Below are 20,736 nucleotides of genomic sequence, written 5' to 3' on the forward strand. Positions count from 1 at the left end.
AAATAAGACATGATAGATAGATAGGTAGTTAGGTAGGTAGGTAGGTAGATAGATAGATAAATAGACAGACAGACAGATAGCAAGCACAATGGGAATGGAACATTACATCTTCCCAAGTTCCAAGCTCTTGAAACCAAAGAGGAAAAATAATTGACTTTCCAGGGAATGTTGCATCTTGAAGAGCCCCAAAGGAACCTCACTCAGAAGGATCAAGCTGAGGCTCTCTGCCACTTGCCAAGATGCTGCCAGAAGACATCACTTCTGAGACCTTCTGGTCAGAGATCCCTGACCTTGATCACAAGGAAACATCAAAAACCTAAATTGAAAGGTTTGCTTCAAGATAAATTTCAAGGCTGCTTAGGGGGTAAATGTAGGTCTAAGTTTCATCCCTGGGAGGAAGAAGAAGCCCACCTCTTCAAGTTGTTCTCTGACCTCCATGTGTGCCATGGCATGAACACATCCTCTGATGCTCATTGTATATACACACATACACACTAACACGTATGTTAGTCTCTGTTTATTTTGTATTTGGTTTGTTTGTTTGTCTGGTTCTTTTGAGACAACTGTCACAATGTAGTGTGGACTAGGACTGATGGCAACCCTCCTGCCTCAGCCTCTTAACTGTTGGGATTACACAAGTGTGAACCCCACATTTAGCTCTACTGGTCTTTGTTGCTTTTCTGTTTTCTGTTGCTGTGATAAATCACTGAGCAAGACAACTTGAGCAAGAAAGGATTTATTTGTCTTACACTTTAAGGCAGGAATGTTGAAAACATGAAGAAATGCTGCTTACTGGCTTGTTTCCAGGCTTGCTCCCCCCTCCGTTTGTTTGTTTGTTTGTTTTGTTTTTTTAAACAGGGTTTCTCTCTGTAGCTCTGGCTGTCCTGGAACATGCTCTATAAACCAGCCTGGTCTAGAATTCAGATTCACCTGCCTCTGCCTCCTGAGTGCTGGGATTAAAGGTGTGTGGCATCACTTGCTTAGTTTTCTTATACAGCCCATGTCTACCTGCCCAAGGGAGACACTAGTCACAGTGGGCTGGTCCTTCCTACATCAACCATTCATCAAGAAAACGCTCCACAGACATCTCCATAGGCAAAGGTATGCATTTTTTGTTTGTTTTGTATTTGTGGGGTGTGTGTGTGTTTTCAAGACAGGATTTGACTGTGAAGCCCTGGCTATCCTGGAAATCACTTTGTAGACCAGGCTGGTCTGAAACTCAGATCTGCCTGCCTTTTCACTGCCTGGAGAATCTCCAGGCCAGTGTAACGGGAACGATTCCTTAGTTGGGGTTCCTCTTCCCGGGAGTGTCTAGGCTTGTGTTAATAAATCTGACAAGTGTGTCCCCCAGGTCCATACATCTTAATCTTCAGGGTCACACTTTCATTGTATTTGGAGTTGGGGATTTGGAACAGAGTTAGGGTAAGAAGAGGTCATGGGGGATAGGACTCTGATGATATGAGTGGCTTTGTTTTTGTCCATGTTCATGTGTGTGCATGTGTATGTATGAACTTGTGCATGTAGAGGACATAGAACAACATCAGGTGTCATTCACTCCTCAGAAATTTCCCATTTTTATTTTCTTTTTAAGAACAGGGTCTCAAATAGCTCTGGCTGTCTAGAGACTCACTATGTGGACCAAGCTGGACTCAAACTCACAGAGATCCACCTGTTTCTGGGATAAAGGCATGTGCAACCATGCCCAACTTTTAAAAAGAGATTTATTTTGTGGAGCTGGAGAGATGGCTCAGCAGTTAAGAGCACTGACTGCTCTTTCAGAGGTCCTCAGTTCAATTCCCAGCAACCACATGGTGGCTCACAGCCATCTGTAATGGGATCTGATGTCCTCTTCTGGTGTGTCTGAAGACAGCTACAGTGTACTCATATAGATAAAATAAACAAATCTTTTAAAGCAAGATTTATTTTCTGTGTGTGGTGTTTTATTTGTGTGTGTGTCTATGAACCACATGTGTGCAGTGCCCTCATGAGTTCACTGAAGAAGGCATCAGAGCCTCTAGAACTGGAGTTCAGATGGTTGTACAGTGTCATGTGGGTGCTGGGAATTGAACATGGGTCCTCTGGAAGAGCAGCCAGTGCTCTTAACCACTCAGTCATCTCTCCAGCCTCAATCTTGTTTTTAGAGTCAGGGTCTCTCACTAGCCTGATGCTTGTTAAGCAGTCGAGGCTGGCCAGTTAGCTCCACAATTCACCTGTTTCAGCCTCCTGAATGCTGGAATTACAAGCTGATTATCATTCTTGACCTATTCCCATGGGGCCTGGAGGTTAAGCTCAGGTCCTCATACTTTTACTGAGAGAGCATCTCCCCAGCCCAAGAGCTGCTTTATAAAAACTGGAACAGAAGGGCTGGAGAGCTGGATGGGTGATTAACATCACATACATGTTTCCAGAGCATCCAAGTTCGGTTTCTATACCCATGTCAGGTGCTCACAACTGCCTGTTAATTCCAGCTCCAGGGGATCTGATGTCTTCCTTTGGCCTCCAATGGCACGTACGTATAGGCACATACCTGCAGAAGTACACATAATTAATAATAAATCTTTTTTAGATAGGAGCAAAGACTTAAACTAGCAATGTTGTTGTGTCTCACTGAACACCCAATGTTAGCATCATGGTCTCAGATTTGCCAAACTCCCAAACTGTGAGTCTAATATTAAACTCCTATTCTTGTCAATGACCTAGCTGCTTAGCCACAGGTATTTTGTTACAGCCACAGAAGAAGAATGGAGTGTGTGTTTGTGTGTGTGTGTGTGTGTGTTTAAAAATGTATCTTATTGAGACTACATTGGTAAATAATGGAAAAATTAGTATGACAAATACAAAGAATTCAGACAGCTTCAGCATGTCTGGGCTTAATGAGGGATGTAAAAGATGCAGGAACCTAAGAGTGACTTCTTTCAACCACAGAGCACTTGACATGGTGTCTTGTTCCCGATGAACACCCTGAACAAAACCCCCACGTTGTACACTTGTTCCAAGCTCATTTGTGTGGAAAAGAAACATCATCAGCTGAATAACTGGGAGTGGGGTCAATGAGCTTATCCTTAAAGCAACTCTGGAAGATTAAATAACCCCTCCTCCATCCCTTCCAGGAATCAGAATTGAACATGAATTTGTTCTCTATGTGGCACTCCAGGAGCAGCTCTGAAGGCTTACAGGCAGCAATGTAACAAGCCCTCCTCCCTCTGTGGAGAAGAGTAAGGTTCCAAGAAGAGTGTCAGCTAATAGATAGATAGCCAGTCTGGTAAGGCAAAGGTAGAACGGTGAGGGTGCTAGGCCACTGCATAAGGGAGGGCAGAAAGAGTACTGGAGCTGCTTTAAGGAAGTGTCAGAGGGGCAGTCCAGAGGCCTGGTGCTGCCCATATCCAAGACCAGGAAGCCAGCTAGCCATCCAGAGGTTCCCAGAATGCCCAAATCTATCCTCATTTCCTACCAGTCTCTGATACCTGCTTTTCAGCAGAGCAATCTTGTATTTGTTGGGGATGAGGCTGGAGAGGTGCATGCAAGAGTCCAAACACCCAAACTGAAGTTGGGAAGTGACTCACTCAACCTGAGGTCCCAGGGTCAGCCCAGTATGCAAGGACTCCAAAGGAGTACAGGGTTCTGGTGAGCAATCTCCTGAGGCAAAAGGGGACTGCTGAAGCTGACATTTGGAGACACAGTACCATGGAACATGGGACCAGGCTAGGTGACTAAAATGCCACTGGGCATACCAATGGCAGTCTGTTGGCCACAGGGACTGACTCTGTGGGCTCAGTCAGTGGCCTGGCAATGGCACTGCTTGCTCAGGGGACCTGCCAGTATTGGGCTGGGGCTCCCATCGGTCAGCCTCAGGGTGTGTCTGCCAGGGCAGACTGAGACCCTATCGCCAACTCAGCCTTTCTTTGGAGTTGTTAAGCCCTTAAAGTCCAGCCAGTCTGGGGGTGGGGGGCAGGCTCTGTGGCTGGTTCTCCTGCCATCGGGTACCCAGAGGCTTCACAATGTAAATGCCAAGGCTCCTGTCATGTGGGGGCCCAGCAGGTGCCTGGCCTTCTATTTCCTGATCCCTACTCCTTGCCAGCTGGCAGGAGACACCTCTAGCTGGCCTCTCACTGTAGGAAAGTCTAATTTCCAGTTTCCCCCAGGAGGGCAACTCCCAGCTGTGGCAAGAGCCAGCTCAGCTATGACCTCCGTAGATCAAGCCCTTTAAAAGCCCCAAGCTTTCATCATGGCTCAACATAGGTCCTGAGCCCAGCCCGGTTTCATCAGTCATGGTCTACCTAGGTCTCACAGCTGCAGCTAGAAGAGCAGCAGGTGTTGGGGGACTGGAGGGACAGCCCAGCCCTGGAGAGGCTGAAAGGCTGTGCTATGCTTACTTGTGTGTCTTCTGTGTCAGGCTAGAATCTGGGTCCATTCCCTTGGAAGACAATGCCCACAACACTTGGCCTGGCATTCAGCAGGGAATAAATGGAAGCAGTGTAAGAGCTATACAGAGTTGGGAGCTTCGGTGAGCCTGAATTGTCATGTGCTGTAGGGTTGAGGTAGGAAAGACGGGGAACATGGGGCCAAGGGTGGCTGAAGTTTGGATGGACTTGGAATCTGAGCATCACACATCTGAGAATCAGTGGGACTGTGGGTGCCCACTGGAGGTAGATGGTGCTCCATGAGTGCTCACCTCCTTGCGTTTGGTGTCAAAGGCGGCAGAAGCAACTTTAGTGTCTCTGGCACATATTTGGACCCAAGCCCTACAGAAGTCTTGGGGGAAAACATTAAGAAACTAGAAAAACGGAACAAAACAACTAAGATCAAAGGAATTGTTAGCTGTGTCTACAAAAATGGAATAGAGAGGATAGATCTGATACCACAGGTGACTAGAAAGGGCAGGAAGTAGACCTGCAAGTGTCAAGCTCTGTTTCTCCTGTGGCCATCTCCTATGCCGGCTGTCCACTCCCACGATGGTGTAGACTGAGGATACAGGTCACACAGCTGAGGTCAGCACAGGAGTTCTAGTTTTGAAGAAATACACCTTTCCAGCTATGTGTCCGTGGCAGGTTACTATGGCTCTGTTTCTCATCTATGGAAGAGGATAACAAGTGTCACGTCTACTACTCAAGATGAAAGAGGAGGCAATAGGAGCTAAGTTGGTATTAGCTTGACTCTGCTGAGCCATCCTCTAGAAGATGCCTGCTTGTGCTAAGGTATGTGAGGGTGCAGTGTGGTAGTGGTGTTTGCAGGGAACCAAGACAGGCTGGGGCTCTCCTGGAATGACCTCGGCTGTCTTCCCTGTCCCATGTGTGGCTGGAGTTGCATTCTTTCTTTCCATTGCCTGGATATTTTCGTACCTTTCCTTAACACCCTCCACCTCACTCAGGCGCTTGCTTCTGTGACAACCTCAAACACCTCCTTCAGGTCCCAACACCTGCTTTAAAGCCTGTGGTTTTGTTTTGCTTTTTAATAAAGTTGTGTATAAAAGGCTCTGGCTCCAGCCCTGACTAGTTGAAAAGTCGCCTAACCAGTCCGTGCCTCAATTTCCCTATGTGTAAACTGGAACCCACAATGCTCTCGACCTCTGGGGATTACCCTGAGGGACAAATAACGCGTTACACCAGATCGCTGGGAACGATGCCTGGTTAGGGACAAGGATGTGACCCTCGTTATTGTTGTGCGGCACCCCTTATCCGACTGCAAGATCCAAGGGGTGGGGCTTCGCCATACCCCAGGCGTGGGTGAAAGCCACTCCGGATCTTCCGCCCCAAGCTCCCGGAGGACCAAACCGCCTTTCTAGCGCCGGTGGAGCCCGAAGAGGGCGAGAAGTGGTTGCGTCGTGGAAAGGTTGTCACTTAGTGGGTGCTTAAGAAGCGGTCGGTGTCAGCATGGGGGACCCAACGCACGCTTCCTCCCCGCCTCCCGCGTGGTAACGCTCCGGTGGCCCACATGGTCTTGAAGGTTGTTTCTGCTTCCAACGACACCCATCCCCACAACAAAGAAACTCGCCATCCCCGGCCGCCTCCCCTCTGTGCATCCCGGAGGCACAGAGGACCTGGAGCGCCTTGCGCTCGTAGTTGTCCCCAGAAATCGCAGCTCGGGAGCTGTCCCTGGTAGGTGCAGGTGCGCACGGGACGGGGGCGGGGGCCGACCCCGCGGGGCGACAAGCGGCCGGCGAACTAGGTGGCGCCCGCCGGGCGCGCGGCGACGCCGCCTCCACCGAGATTTAAAGGGCAGTCGGGCGGAGGGATCTTCGAACGACGCTCGCTGCGATCCCTCCGCCTAGAGGCTCAGCGACGGCAACGACGCGGCTTCTTTGGAAAAATCGCTCTTGTGCCTCCGCCGTCGGGTGCCGCGGCAGGGAACTTCATTCTCTCTGGCGTCTCTCCGCCTCTTCCCACAGAATTCCGTCGAAGCCATCGCGGCCACTAGCGCGGGGCAAAGGAGCGCGCACGCTCGGTGTCGGCGTGGTGTCCCTCCGCCGTCATCCGTGGACTCCTTTTCGTGTCCTTCCACCGAGCCCGGGCGGTGTCCGGGTGGCTCACCGGGGGCGGCGACGCGTCTGCGGCGCGGCAGCGAGGCTCGGGGGCTATGAGGTGAGGACGCCCGGGGACCGGAGGCGGCACCCGGCGCTGCGCGAGAACGCAGGACGCGAAGCCCCGAAGCCGGCGTATGCCTCTCAGATTCCGCGACTGCGCGCGAGTTGGAGGTGAGGCCCGAGGTCTGTGAGGCGGCGGTGGCCCGGCGCTGCGAGCCAGGGCTCGGGGACAGGGGCTGGGCGCGGGCCGCGGTGGCGGCCGTGGCGGCAGGATTGGGGGGGCCCTCGGCGGACGCGGACTCCTTTATTCCCCCCCCTCCCGTCAGCGGAGGCAGCGGGCGGTGCTACGTCCATGCCGCCATATTGGATTTTACTCTCCAATTTTTTCTGAGGAAATATTTTTTGGTGATTAATTTTTCTGGAGGGACGACAAAGTGTAGCCTGGCTCTTCGGGAGCTTGGTGGCGGAGCTCTTGGACCGGCCCGGTGCTGGAAGACCGGCCGTGCTGGCGGTGAGCCGCGGAGGACGTGCGTGCGTGCGTGCGTGAACCGGGCCGCGGGGCGGGGCTGCGGGACCGGGGCGGCCGGGCGAGCCGGGCCTGCAGTGGTGGCGGCGGCCGGAAGGGAGCGGTAGCGGTCGGCGAGGGCCGGGTCGCGGCCGCACGAGGGGAGCTGCTCGGCCGCTCGGGATTGGGGGACTGTGTTTTTCCTCTTCTCCAATGGGCGGCCGTCAAGCGTCTCGCCCAATCTGCTCGCGCTGGCGCGCCGAACTTTCGGTTGTTTTTGTTTTGGCCCGAGCCTCGTTTCCTGTCGCTCCAGGCTCAGCCTGTCGCTCTTCAGTACGCGCCCTCCCCTCTCCGTGCTGTCCCGCGGCGTCGCGGGGGCACAGGCTCAGCGCAGTGGCTCTGGCGTCACTCGATCTGTCATCCGCTCGTCGGGACAGAGAGGGGAGAAGTGGAGTTCATGTTGAACTTTCTGACGGCGTTCACTCAGAGAGTTCTCTCCAGGGGAGCAGACAAGATGAACTACCTGAGTTGATGGTTTTTCTTAACCTGCCTTTTAGACTTAAAGACTATTTGACACAGAGGCCTGAGGGTTTGGGAGACTGCGGAGTGAGTGGATGGATTCCTTAGAGGAACTCGATTGTCCCTGTAACTTTTCCCCGTTTTTGTTTTTTGTTTTTGTTTTTTTTTTTCAACAACGCCAGCCTGTTTGGGTAATTAGTAGACAAAACATAAGCCCTTTCAGAGACGAGGAAGCAGTTATTTCTTGCCTGAAACGATCACAGATGATTTGTGCGTGAAGTCCATGCCTTGAGAGTGAATTGCCAAAGACACACGTTTACTGTGTAGACGCATGTCCCTCACTAGGCGCTCCCTATGGTCCAGGGTTAAAGTCTTGATGTCGTACGTGGGGAAACAGTAGTTTCTGAGTTTGTAGCCTCTTGACATTGTACATTCTACTCCCTCTTCCAAGCTTACTTCCAAGCTACTTTTCCATACCTGATGCCTTTTGACCATCCAGTCTCCTGCATCCCCACACCCTTTCTCCTGTTCCAGCATACGCCCATCTTCTGAAAAGCTCCAATAGAGAGTAGCCTGCTGCTGGCACGGTCTTTTGAACAAGCATCTTGCTTGGCCCGCGTAGAAAGCAGGATTCCTGTGTTCACTGAACGTCTTTGCATACTTTTTGAGATTAGCTGTGCCATCGCACATACGTTGGTTTTCCTGTGAGCCTATAGAATCTTAGTACTAAGATTTATATGGTCCGCCTCAGCACAGGTGCTCAGTAGCCACTTCATGAAAGAGATCATTTGTTAATTTCTAGCTTGTCAGGCCTCTTACTAGTTTTTCAAATGTATCCAGTTATCGTCATTGAAAGTGTTCTTTAAAATTGTTATAAAAGAGAAAAAAGAAACAAAACACTTAAAGAGGAGAATAGGTTTCCATCCTTTCTCTGTAATTGAAACCCAACTCTTTCAAAAACCATGTCCAAGGACTCTCTCAAGTGCTCTTTTGAATATGCTTTCACCCACTGTGGTGACACTGGGCTACTACTCTGAGCTTTCCATACTTGTAGAAGATACCAGTGGAAGGCCAGGCTACAGAAATGTGTGCAGATGAGAGGGGTGTGTCCTGGGAGCTCTGTGTGGTTGGACAGGTGTTTTATAGGTGGGTGGGGCAGTCTTTTTTAGTTTCCCTTTAGGTCATCAGTAGATCTTACCTCAAATGTAATCTTCTACAGAGGTATCAGCTTGTACGTTTATAATGCTCAGCTGTGTCTGGGTTGTACAGCAGGTTTGTGTATAGTGTCTGAGAAGCTCTTTGTCTTCAGGAGTGCTTTTCCAATGGCTTGCAGAACAAATGCTCTCAGATAAATCATTATGATTCCATTCATTATTTTGTGCTTTTGTTTGTCGAATGTGAACTTTACCTTCTCTCCATTCACCAAAATCCTTTTCTCTCTAGTCAAAAGGTCTGGGATTTTGTTATCTCTAGAGCATTCTTATAAAAACAAGGGACCATGTGTCATCCCTCTATGAGGTCACATTCTTGGTTGCCTAGCAGAAATTGAGTAACTGTAGGAAGAGACAGCATGGAGTAGTTGTATCTCAGGTAGAGCTAGTTCTGGGCACTAGATGCTAGCTTTATGTGTATATGTAACCTTTGCTTTTTCTGTCTTTAATTACTTTGGCTTTGGAGTAGATAAAACACTTGTTTTACTGGCATGTCAGTGAAGAAAATGGATTTAGTTATGGTAAAACTCATAAATCAAAGTTTCTGACTAGCTGATGTATGCAGCAGTTTGCAAAGCCGCTTTTTCACGGAGAAGTTTTCAGTTGAAATCTTAAAACATAGGGCTGCAAAGACAGCTCAGTGAGTTCTGCTCTTCCAGAGTTCCTGAATTCAGTTCCTGGTACCCAAGTCAGGTGGCTCACAAACACCTGTAACTTCAGCCCCAGGGAATCTGACACTTCTGGCCTCTAAGAGCACCTGTACTCATGTGCACATAACCACACATGTACATATAATTTAGGAAAATCATTTTTAAAAGGCTCTTATCTTGAAGTGTGAATTAAAATCCCTGAAGTTTTTAAAATATATTTGAAGTTATATGTATGTGTTGTTTTGCTTGGATATGTGCATCTGGTGCCCCCAGAGATTAAAAAGGACATCCAGTCCCTTAGAACCTGAGTTACCAATGATTAGGAGCCACTCTGTGGGTTCTAGGAACTGAATTTGAGTCTTTTGCAAGAGTGACAAGTGCTCAGAACTGTTGAGCTCTCTCTCTAGCCCCCAAACTTTGCAGTTAAATGGCCGAATTCCATACATTTACTGTACAGACAAGGGTTCTTAATGAGTGGGTCGGGAGCTTTTAACTAGTGGGAGGGGAGAGGTGTGTTGTTTAACAGAGGGCATCCTTTAAAATCCATTGTCCATATCTGCATTCTTCCTTCTACTCTAATAGGAAGTTGTTAAATACATTTTTTAATAGTAGGTCTCATTGTGATCTCCACCCACCCCCCAAGTAATCGGATGCTTCCTGAAGATTAGAAGTGCCAGTGAGAGGAAAGGTGCCTGTTCAGTATCTAAACTATTTTTTGCCCATTAGTATGATCTGAAATCCACTTTTTCCTACACAAACACTTTAAAGTGTTTGAGCATAGTGGCTGGCATGTACTTACAATCCTAGCCTTTTAGAGATAAGATGCTTTCAAGTTGGAAGTCAGCCTAGACTACATGGTAAGACCCTATTTCAAAAAGCCAAAACAAAGTCTAGTGGTGGTTACACATGACTTTAATTCTAGCACTTAAGGGGCAGAGGCAGGTGAATCTCTGAGTTTGAGGCCAGCCTGGTCTGCAGAGCAAATTCCAGGACAGCCAGGACTACACAGAGAAACTCTGTCTCCAACCACTCTCCTCCCAGAAAAGCCAAAACATAGTTTACAGTTACAAATATAACTTGTTTTATTCCCCAATTTTTAGTTATATGCATATTATTTTAAATGCTTTGTAGGGTTTTATTATAGAGACTCCATCTATACAATAATCACCCTAGCCTATTTTTCTAAGTTTTATTAACTTCTAGTGATATATTTTCTTTTTAAATTTTTTTGAGAGAGTAGATTTCCCATATTGTATTGTTTAAGCCAGAAAGTTAGAGTAGCTGAATTCTCATGTGCCTGAAACCATTTGCAGCCTTGTATTGGCCTTTGTTTTCTTAAATAGTTTCACAAAGGAGGAAAAATAGCACCTATACTCAGTAAGCCTCTAAGTGACATTTTATTTTGCCATTTTCTTTCCATGATGCCCAGGGACAGCCAAACCAGTTAACATCTGCTTCTGGCCTCAGACCCTGAGTTGAGGCTGATGTGGGAACAGCACAGGCTCAGACACCGTTGAACTCTAGGGTTGTGTGTACAGCTGTGGTGCTGTGTATAAATATATAATTCAGGGGCTGGTCAGAGGAGTCAGTACTGTGTTGCAGTCTCTGTGTCACTGTTTAAGACATTGATGGGGCCAGGTCTTTGTTTCTGAAGAATGATAGGACATTCCAAAGTTACTTCTAGTCCTAAATTCTACTTCATCTTCTTGTATCTTCCCATTTCTTTTTGTTTGTTTGTTTTTTGTTTTTCAAGACAGGGTTTCTCTATGTAGCCCTGGTTATCCTGGAACTCACTCTGTAGACCAGGCTGGCCTCGAACTCAGAAATCCGCCTGCCTCTGCCTCCCAAGTGCTGGGATTAAAGGCATGCGCCACCACTGCCCGGCGTATCTTCCCATTTCTAAGAACCACTTCAATCATACTTAACATATCCAGTTGGTTTACTCAGCTCATCTTCAGGCTTCATATGGTTTTATGTCTTTTGAAGTGTCAAAAGAGGCTTTACAGTCCAGGTGGTTTTTCAGATTGAGATATTAGCATACATCAGTGGTCCGAAAGTCTTGATACTTAAGCTCCATATGGCTCCTACTTGCTAGTTAGTTACATCTCTGCAGCATGTTTTTATTTGTGTGTAGTAGGCCACACTAAACAAGTAAACAGACCCAGGGGTCTTTTGTCTCTGATCAGCTTTTTTAGTCTTTTGCTTGTGGCTCAGCCTGGACTGAATTTCAACAAGAGTTTTTGAGACTCAACATTGCCACCTGTGGTTAAAATTTATTTGAGCAGCAAAATTCACTCCTGAGCTGCCTTGTTTGTGGTGCTAATATCTGCATAGTGGAGTAGCTAAGCCATGAGTCCTTAGTCACACTAAGGACTAGTGTGAGTACTATAGCACCTGGTACAGGTGGTAGGCCACCTGCTTTCTGTGCAGGTGTTCCCCCTTAAAGGAGCACCAGGTCATCATTTTTTCTAATCAGCATTTTTAAAATTTTATTTAATGTATGTGTGTCTGTGTGTATGTGAATACAGGTGTTCATAGTGTCCAAAAGAAGGTATTGTATACTCTGAAGTTGGAGTTAACAGGAGATTGTGAGTGCCTCATGTGGGTACTAGGAACTGAACTCTGGTCTTCTGAAAAGAGCAGCAAGTGCTTTTAACCACTGAGCCATATTTTCGACCTTTGGAGTTGTGGCTCTGCTTTTTTTCTGAAGGTGGAAGCTCTTGTGGGCCCTCTAGTGTTCCGTGGTCGCAACAACTATTCCAGCACCATGAACAGTGCCTAAAGGCTCCCAGCAAGCAGGCTTTTGCTGTGTTTGTGGAAATGAATGGATTCCAGGTCTGCAGAATGAATCATTTCATCTGATTTATAGGACAAAATGAAGTGTCCGATGTGTCTGAATGAGTCAGTGATCTCTGAAGAGTATTTTTATTTTCAAGGCAATGCCTGTGTTGCATCATGTAGAGCATGTATTTATACCGAGCCCACAGACACTGAGAACAAAGGGTCTTTGACCCTTCAGCCAGTGAGCTAGTGTAGTCTGGGGCTAGACAGGCCATAGGAAACCTTTCCCCTTCCAGAAAGAAGCAGAAGGAGCTCACTCAGGGACCTAGAAAGTTCAAAGTTAGTTGGCTCTTAAAAATGTTTGCTGACTAGAAGTAAGTAGCTGGGGGCTTTCCTCCTACACCATGGTCCTGTTTATGTTTCTTTTCTTTTTTGTTTTTGTTTTTGTTTTTGTTTTTGTTTTTTGAGACAGGGTTTCTCTGTGTAGCCCTGGCTGTCCTGAAACTCACTCTGTAGACCAGGCTGGCCTCGAACTCAGAAATCTGCCTGCCTCTGCCTCCCAAGTGCTGGGATTAAAGGAGTGTGCTACCACTGCCCGGCTTTATGTTTCATTTTTATTTTTCCTGGTTAAAGTCTCTGTATCTTTTAATTTCCTCACATCTTTGTAGTTCTTACTAGATTGTGGTTATTTTAGATGACTGCATATGTAGTCATCTCTTCCCGAACTGGAATCAGCTCTATGAAGGCAGAAACCATTACCATTCTGTTCTAGGATCTTCATATATGGGGCAGATATATTCAAAGATTTGTTTGCATTGAGACTTTATTGCTTTTTTGTACTAAGAGTGTACAGTGTTCCAATTTGACCTTGGCTTAATCTTGCCTAATTCTTCTGGCCTTGTTCTCATTAATACACTGAAGAAGACAGTAGTAGCATTGTACATGTATTACAGGGTTGTCCATGGACTCATGATATGCTATGCAGTTTTTGGCACAACGCTGAGTCAAAGTGAAGCCACGGTGTGGTGCGCCCAGAACACTAGTTAAGAGATTTCATCTATTGTACCACACAGACTCTGTTCTCTCACTGTAGGTGAGGTGCTGCTTTGCAAGGCATGGCTCTCTTCTCTAGTGCCTGTGTATCTTGTTCATCCTTGTTTCCTTCGTGACATTGAACTTCCTATGATAAAACTCAGAGTACTTTTGTTGTGTGTCATGTATTATTGAATGTGACCCTTTGTTGGAAATGAATTAGTCAAATCACTTGCTACTTAAGTCTGTGTGGGTTTTTAATTTATGAGAGCATCTCACTAAGTGGTCTAGTGGCCTCAAACACTGGGCTCCTTGCCTCAGTCTCCCAAGTAGTTGGGATTACAGGCATGAGGTAGTATGCTCAACTAAGTTTCTTCCTTTGGTTTTTATTTTTGCCCATGTTTGTGTGAATTTATGCTGCATCTGAGGGTGTCTCCAGAGGGCATTGGGTCTCCTGGAGTTGGAGTTACAATGAGCTATCCAGTGTGGGTGCTGGTAACTAAACTTGGGTCCTCTGCAAAGAATAGTATGCTCTTTGAACCATCTTTCTAGCCCCTGAGGCTGAGACATTTTACAGTAGAGATGATGAAATCTTTTTAAAAAGATTAATTTATTTATTCTATATGAGTATTCTGTCGCTCTCTTCATACACACTAGAATAGGGCATCTGATCCCATTACAGATGGTTGTGAGCTACCATGTAGGTGCTGGGAATTGAACTCAGGACCTCTGGAAGAACAGTCAGTGCTCCTAACCATTGAGCCATCTCTCCAGCCCAAGAACCATCTTTATTGCTCAGAAGTTGAGTACTGTTCAGAGCTATGGACTATAGAGGCTGTACTTACTGGTATGGGGCAGTAGGTGACATCTATCTCTAGAAAACGGACTGAAAAAAAAAAGGAAATGTTGGTTGTATTGGCCCTTGTTTGTATTGGGTGTTACTATTGAGTGAGCCCTGATCAGGTGGGAAAATGGAGACAGTGTTCAGTTTTGTGGACTTTGTTTACAGTAACATAGCTAAAACCTCCATTTTAGAAATAATATTTACTGAGGCTGTTGGAGTCAAGGAGTGTCTCTTACATAAAAGCTGTGGTCAGGTACTCCAATGTGGAGGTCAAAGAAACTGTCAGTCAGTATCCTTTCTACTGAAGCATTCAGAGAGGACTGTATTTTAGGTCCAACTGTAGATCCACAGCCAAATACTGTAACTGCCTAGTCAGAACTTACCAGTAGAGGAGTTTTAGTGTTTAAAATGTTTTGCTAAATCAAAATTTTTATCTAAATAGGCTTTTGATAAAATAGGATAATGTCAGCCATGACACTCCTAAGAAGTGGTTATTTGGCTTAGCACACATCACTTTAAGTACCTAGTTGAGAAGTTGTATTTTCAGAACCCATGCAAGTCTGCACCTATGTCGCAGGGGAAATAACTTTGAAGGTGTTTTCAATATATTGGTTCTATAAGAACAGTCTGGATTATGGTGGGATTTTGTGTGCTTCTAGTCTGATGACAAGTTTCTATCTTGGTGTACTTTGTCAAAGTCTTTGTAGCAGTTTTCCTTTGGCTGTTGGAATAAACTACCTGGTTCTTGATGGCTTAAAGCAAGAGTAGTATGTTGTGGTATCACCTGGCTCAAGCCAGGATGTGGTGAGGAGCTAGCCTTAGCCCCTTTGTCTCTTGTTGAAGGACATTTTTTTTTTTTTTTTATGTCATTAGGGGCTCACTTAGGTGTTTCAGGATTAATCTTGTCATAAAGCTCTTAATTTAATTATAGCATCCTCAACCCTTTCCTGGTAACATCCACAAGTTTCATAGGGTAGAATTTAACAAACATTGCTGCCATTTTCAACCCTCTACTTTGTTCTTTAGAGTAAATCAGCCTAGCCAGCTTACCACGATCAGTGGTTTTTAAAACTAGCCATTAACATACACTGAAAAGGTGGGAGGTGAGTCTCTTGGCTTCAGGTGTGATTATCTTGGGTCCAGATGAAGGTATGACATCCAAGGGTACCTCAGAGAGCTGTTGATTGGCTGAGCTGGTGCATCTGAGCTTAGCTTTACAGAAGCTAGAAAAGGAAATTGGAAACCTGATGATGATGATGATGATGATGTGTGTGTGTGTGTTATATTGTCTTAAACTATAGAGACCTGCTCTTTGATTCTTTGACTCTAAGTACTGATTAACACTTGTGATAGACAGCTTCACTGTAAATGGGAGGCATCATGAGAGTTTAGAGAAACAAAAGTCTCCTATGTTTCCTTCTTTTGTTTCCTAACAGTCTTATCAAGTCACCTAGCTTTTCAGATGAGATGCTTTCCAGCAGTGTAGTCACGGAAGCTAATCATAAATTTATGGTCGCTTCCTAGAAAAGGATCAGCTGAGCATTTGTACCATTGAATTGTCTGGCATCTCGGGACGGGATGTTGGATACAAACGCTTCTGGTAGCTTACGGTGTTTGTGTGGCCTGGTCAGTTTGCTATAGGGTTCCTTAGAGAGTAGGTGTGTGCTGATTGCATGTGGGCCTGGAATAGCATTGATGAAACTGGTTTGGCATCTGCTGTGTTAGCATATTTTGAGTCTTAGATTTGGAGGAAAAAACTTAACAACCAGTTGGGCCCATTTAGCTTTGGGGTTTGAAAATAGAGGGAATGACACAAATGGATCTGTGCTATGTCCACCATTATGTGAGGTTCCAGTAGTGTAAGTACTACCTTGTAGCTTCCACTGCAATATTGAGTGCCAGTGTTCTTAAGGACTGTGCCCAGCATGCACAGCTGGAGAATAATCCGTGAATCAGCAGACAAGACACGGAGAGTAGGGAAGCTGAATCTGCAGGGACTAGAACAGGCTGGCAGCAGCATTCCACATCAAAGGCCCTGTGGTAGGAAGCAGTGGACATTTTTATTTTTTGTTGTGTCTGTAAATTTTACTCCAGAAGATGATGTGCTCGTGTTGCCAAGCTGACAGTGTTCCAGGTAAAGTGCTGTCACTGACCCCAGGATAATCATACTATTGTTGTTACCAAATTGTAGTTAGATCACTTAAATAAATATATATTGCTTTTTTTGAATAAAGATTTCCAGAATTCTTTAACAAGATAGAGCCTGTTTTTTGTTTAATTTTTAATGTTTCTTTGTGTGTATGCATACCATAATGTTCATATAGGAGTCATAGGACAATTGTGTGGGTCCCAGGGATTGATCCCGGGTCATCAGAAGTGACGGCAAGCACATCTGCTCCCGTTGAGCCATGTCACTGGTGCTATAGTCTTGTTTTTTTTTTTTTTTTTGTTTTTTTTTAAATAAATGTGAGAAGCCATTTTATTTATTTTTTTAATAAAACTTCTATTTTTTTTATATTTATGACGAGTACACTGTAGCTGTCTTCAGACATGCCAGAAGAGGGCATCAGATCCCATTACAGATGGTTGTGAGCCACCATGTGGTTGCTGGGAATTGAACTCAGGACTTTTGAAAGAGTAGTCAGTGCTCTTAACCACTGAGCCATCTCTCCAGCCCTACAGTCTGCTTTTTAACTTCTATTTTGTTGTCAACCATTTGGGACTGTTCCTGCCACTGTATGTTTTCTCTAAGGTAAAACACACAGATAAGCCCAGAATGTTAAACTTGTTCAGGAGTTCTTAATGTCATAGGAATTATGTTAAAATTCTTATAGTCACTCTAATGAATGTTTTTATTTCTATGACATTAAATTTTCTTTTAAAAAAATAATTATCTGTCAATTTGTGTCTTGCCTGGTTGTATGTCTGTACAGAATGTGTGTGCCTTGTGTCTATGGAGGCCAGAAGAGGGCATCAGATCCCCTGGAACCTGAGTTAAAAGTTACAAGTGGTTGTGAACTGCCATATGGGGGCTAGGAATTAAACCTGGGTCCTCTTTGAGAGCAACCAGTTACCCTAACCTCTCAGCCATCTCTCAGGCTCTCTCTGCAGAATTTTTAAAAGTAGTTTTTGTACAATATAAAACAAAAAACTCTCCCACCTTGAAGTTCTATTTGGAAGCAGAGTCATGGGCCAAGACTGTTAACTCAGGAGGCCCACCAGCGCTGTGCTTTTTCATCCAGAGACTGTGCAGGAAGATGTCCATTGTTGTTGGGCACAGGATACTTCCTGAGTCTAGTACATTTACTGAGACAACTATGTTTTCTTCTGGATTGGGTGTTTTTCTGAATATAAGTAAATAGGAATTTAGGGAAAATAGTACCCTCTCCCCTGAATGCAGCTGTAGTGTTCTCATGGGAGGGGAGGTGTAATAGTGGATGGGTGCTCTTTATCTTAGTGATATTATAACATAGTGTGATTATGAGTTTCCATTTCTACTTCAATTCTTTTGGAGGGGTGGGATTGTTTTGTACTATATTTGAGGTGGGGGGGGGTCTTACTATGTAGCTGGCCTCAAATTCATTGTCTTCTAAGCCTCTAGACTAGCCTTCTTAATCCCCAGAGTACTTTCTTATTTTAGCAGTCTTCTCCTGTGCTCCATGCTGATCCTTCTTGGCACCCCCACCCCAACCTTGTGCTTGGTCTTGGAACCTGAGAAACATAACCTCTTCTCCCACTTGTTGATCCAGTGACTCTCTCCCTTAGTGTTGATGAACCAGCCACTTGGGAATGACGCTGCCATCCCTAGTGCAGTTACTCTTACTTTTCCTCAGAATCTAGTTGCATCATTTTTAGAGACTGCAGGGTCACCCCTTGGGACTTCACCATCTTCTACTTAGAAAAGCATGTCACTCCAGGTCAGAGAATTAACTTTTTAAATAGAGTATCTTGTATGTACTCTTTGACAGTATCATACACAAAACAATGTATCAATGTATCTTGATCATGTTTCCTAAACTTTTCCCTCCACTCCTCCCATCAACCCACCAAAACATACTCTTCTCCCCTCCCCCATGTGTGTGTCTCTATTTTGCAACCCATTGAGTCCTGCTAGTATAATATTGCTTGCTGCAATACTGATTGCTGCTGCTGTCTTGATCTTGTGTAGATAACCACAATGGTAGTGAGTTCATAAGAGAGTTCATAGTTCACAGCCCTCCCCCACCCCAATCCTATTCTTATATTCTTTTCACTTCTTCCTCCTTGATGTTTTCTGAGCCGTGGAGTAGGGTTTGATGTAGATGTCCCATTTTGGGCTGAATACTCAATAGCCACTTATTCTCAGCACTTTGGACTGCTTTGAGTCTCTGGATTAAGTGCTGACCATTGAAGAAAGAAACTTCTCTGCCCAAGGCTGAGTGCAACCTGTGTGCATAAACATAAACACAGATATTTAGGAAGCAGTTTCACATGTCCATCTAGCAAGTCAACAGTAGTAGGTTCCCCACCACCACTGCCCTCTCCCCCTTTTTCCTTTGAGGCTAGTATTTTTTTTTTTTTTCCCTTCTTCTTTTGGTTTTTCGAGACAGGGTTTCTCTGTATAACCCTGGCTGTCCTGGAACTCACTCTGTAGTCCAGGCTGGCCTCGAACTCAGAAATCGCCTGCCTCTGCCTCCCAAGTGCTGGGATTAAAGGCGTGCACCACCACTGCCCATCGTGAGGCCAGGTCTTTTGTAGCTCAGACTGACATCAAACTTGTTATGTGCCTGAGGCTACTGTTTTAACTGCTGATCCTCCTGCCTCTGCACCTAGAGTGCTGGAATTATGGGCATCCATTACCATGTCCACCAGTTGTTAAAGTTTTAACACCAGGGCTAGACAGGTGGCTCCCTCCTTGTGACCTCCAAGGCTACTAGGCACACACATGGTGTGTATATAGTCATATATTCAAAATATTCATGCTAATATAAAAGTAAGTGGGGCTGGAGAGATGGCTCAGTTGTTAAATCACTTACTGCTGTTGTAGGGGATCTGAGTTTGGTTCCAAGCACTTACATGGTAGCTCACAACTGCCTGTAATTCAGGTTCCAGGGGATCCATCTCTTTCTTCTCACCTTTAAGAGCTTCTACAGGCACATGGTGCATGTTCATACTCTCAGGTGTACACATATACATATAAAAATACATAAAAATGATTAGGGCTTGAGAGAGAGAGCACAGTGGTTAAGAGCAGTGACTGTTCTTCCAGAGGCCTGAGTTCAATTCCCAGCAACCACATGGTGGCTCACAACTGTCTCCAATGGGATCCAATGCCCTCTTCTGGTGTGTCTGAAGGGTGTGTTCACATACATTAAAATAATAATAATAAATAAAATTACTAAAAGATAAAGTGGTGTGTGCTTTTAACTGTTGAACCATGTACATCTTCAGCCTCCCAAATAAATTTTTAAAATTTAACTCAGACTTTAAACCATTTCAAAATAATCAGTCTGTTTCTAGTATTTCTCAGTCTCTAGATTTAATTTACATATGTCTTTCCTGGCATGTAAGACTTTTTTCTTTTGCTAATAATCTTTGTCCTGCCAGCAGGGCTCACTCAGTTATCAGTAGCCTGTCCTAACTTGCCTTCTGAATCTCTGTACCCTCTACCCAAGAGGAAGGTGTTCTTTTTTTTTGTTGTTGTTTTGTTTTGTTTTTCGAGACAGGGTTTCTTTGTGTAGTCCTGGCTGTCCTGGAACTCACTCTGTAGACCAGGCTGGCCTCTGTTAGTATTCTGTCTAAACTCCACACCTCTACTTCTCTTCTCTCTTACCTTTCCACCTTCTTCTCCCCACCTTTGCCCTATCTCCTGAATAAACCTCTTCCCCCTTGGAACTGTGTGGTCTGGAGTGTTCTGAACTGCGGTTGGACTTCTTAAAGCAACTAACAGCCTCGAACTCAGAAATCCGCCTGCCTCTGCCTCCCAAGTGCTGGAATTATAGGCGTGCGCCACCACTGCCCGGCGAAGGTGTTCTTCTTGAAGTGTGTCCCTGGGCTGTTGTTTGTTCCTTCCTTCTGCTTTGTCCTCATCTTGACATCTGATTATTAGCTAGTCTTCTTAGCTTTTGGACCTACTTTATCCACACCTGGGCCTAGATAAATTTGGATTTGTGGTTTGAAATACTACCAGTACCACAGTACCAGGTTTCTCAGCCCTGGACATCTAGAAATGACCAAAGCCTGAGATTCCTATAGTTTTTGTCAGCTGCCTCAAGATTCTTCTATAGGAATTATGAGGTTTCATTGTCTAACCTCCACATTTAGTCTCTCAGTGCTGTCCATGAAGCCTTCAGAGAAGACCCTGAAGTCAGCCATTTCTTATTACCTATGCAGGCCAATGTTGCATCTCTGCTTTTAATTTGTGAGCTCTTCTTCACAACAGTAACCTGCTAGTGTGGTCCTTTAAAACTGAGGAGATGTTAACACCACTATGCTACCTTTGTTTCTGAAAGAATAAATTCTGTCTCCAAGTGCCTTCTAAAATCTACCTTTTGTTGCCTGTACTTTCATCCTCTCTGCCCTACCCTGCCCCTCTAACCTTTTGTCTACCCCTGCCACACCACATAGACTGTGAAGGTGTTTCTGCTCTAGGCTGGCGTTTGCCCTATTTGTGCCTAGTACACTGGTGATTGCAG

At 45.4% G+C, this 20,736-nt stretch overlaps 1 protein-coding gene across 3 annotated transcripts in view; it reads left to right on the forward strand.

Annotated features, from left to right (window-relative positions):
• The first annotated feature begins 6,321 nt into the window (after positions 1-6,321).
• The window catches only part of Kmt5b (lysine methyltransferase 5B), a 49,027-nt gene continuing 34,612 nt past the window's right edge, over positions 6,322-20,736 (forward strand). For 2 of the 3 annotated variants that reach the window (XM_034500732.2, XM_076914652.1), the window contains exon 1: positions 6,322-6,691. Coding sequence is in view for 1 of the 3 variants with exons in the window: in XM_076914652.1 (XP_076770767.1) it covers positions 6,655-6,691 (37 nt within the window). In the remaining 2 variants the exon portion in view is untranslated. Of the gene's footprint in view, positions 6,692-6,916; positions 7,032-20,736 lie in introns of those variants that run through there. The other variant, XM_076914647.1, reaches the window with a different exon arrangement.

This window comes from Arvicanthis niloticus, chromosome 1 (genome assembly GCF_011762505.2).
Source record: "Arvicanthis niloticus isolate mArvNil1 chromosome 1, mArvNil1.pat.X, whole genome shotgun sequence".
Taxonomy (NCBI): domain Eukaryota; kingdom Metazoa; phylum Chordata; class Mammalia; order Rodentia; family Muridae; genus Arvicanthis; species Arvicanthis niloticus.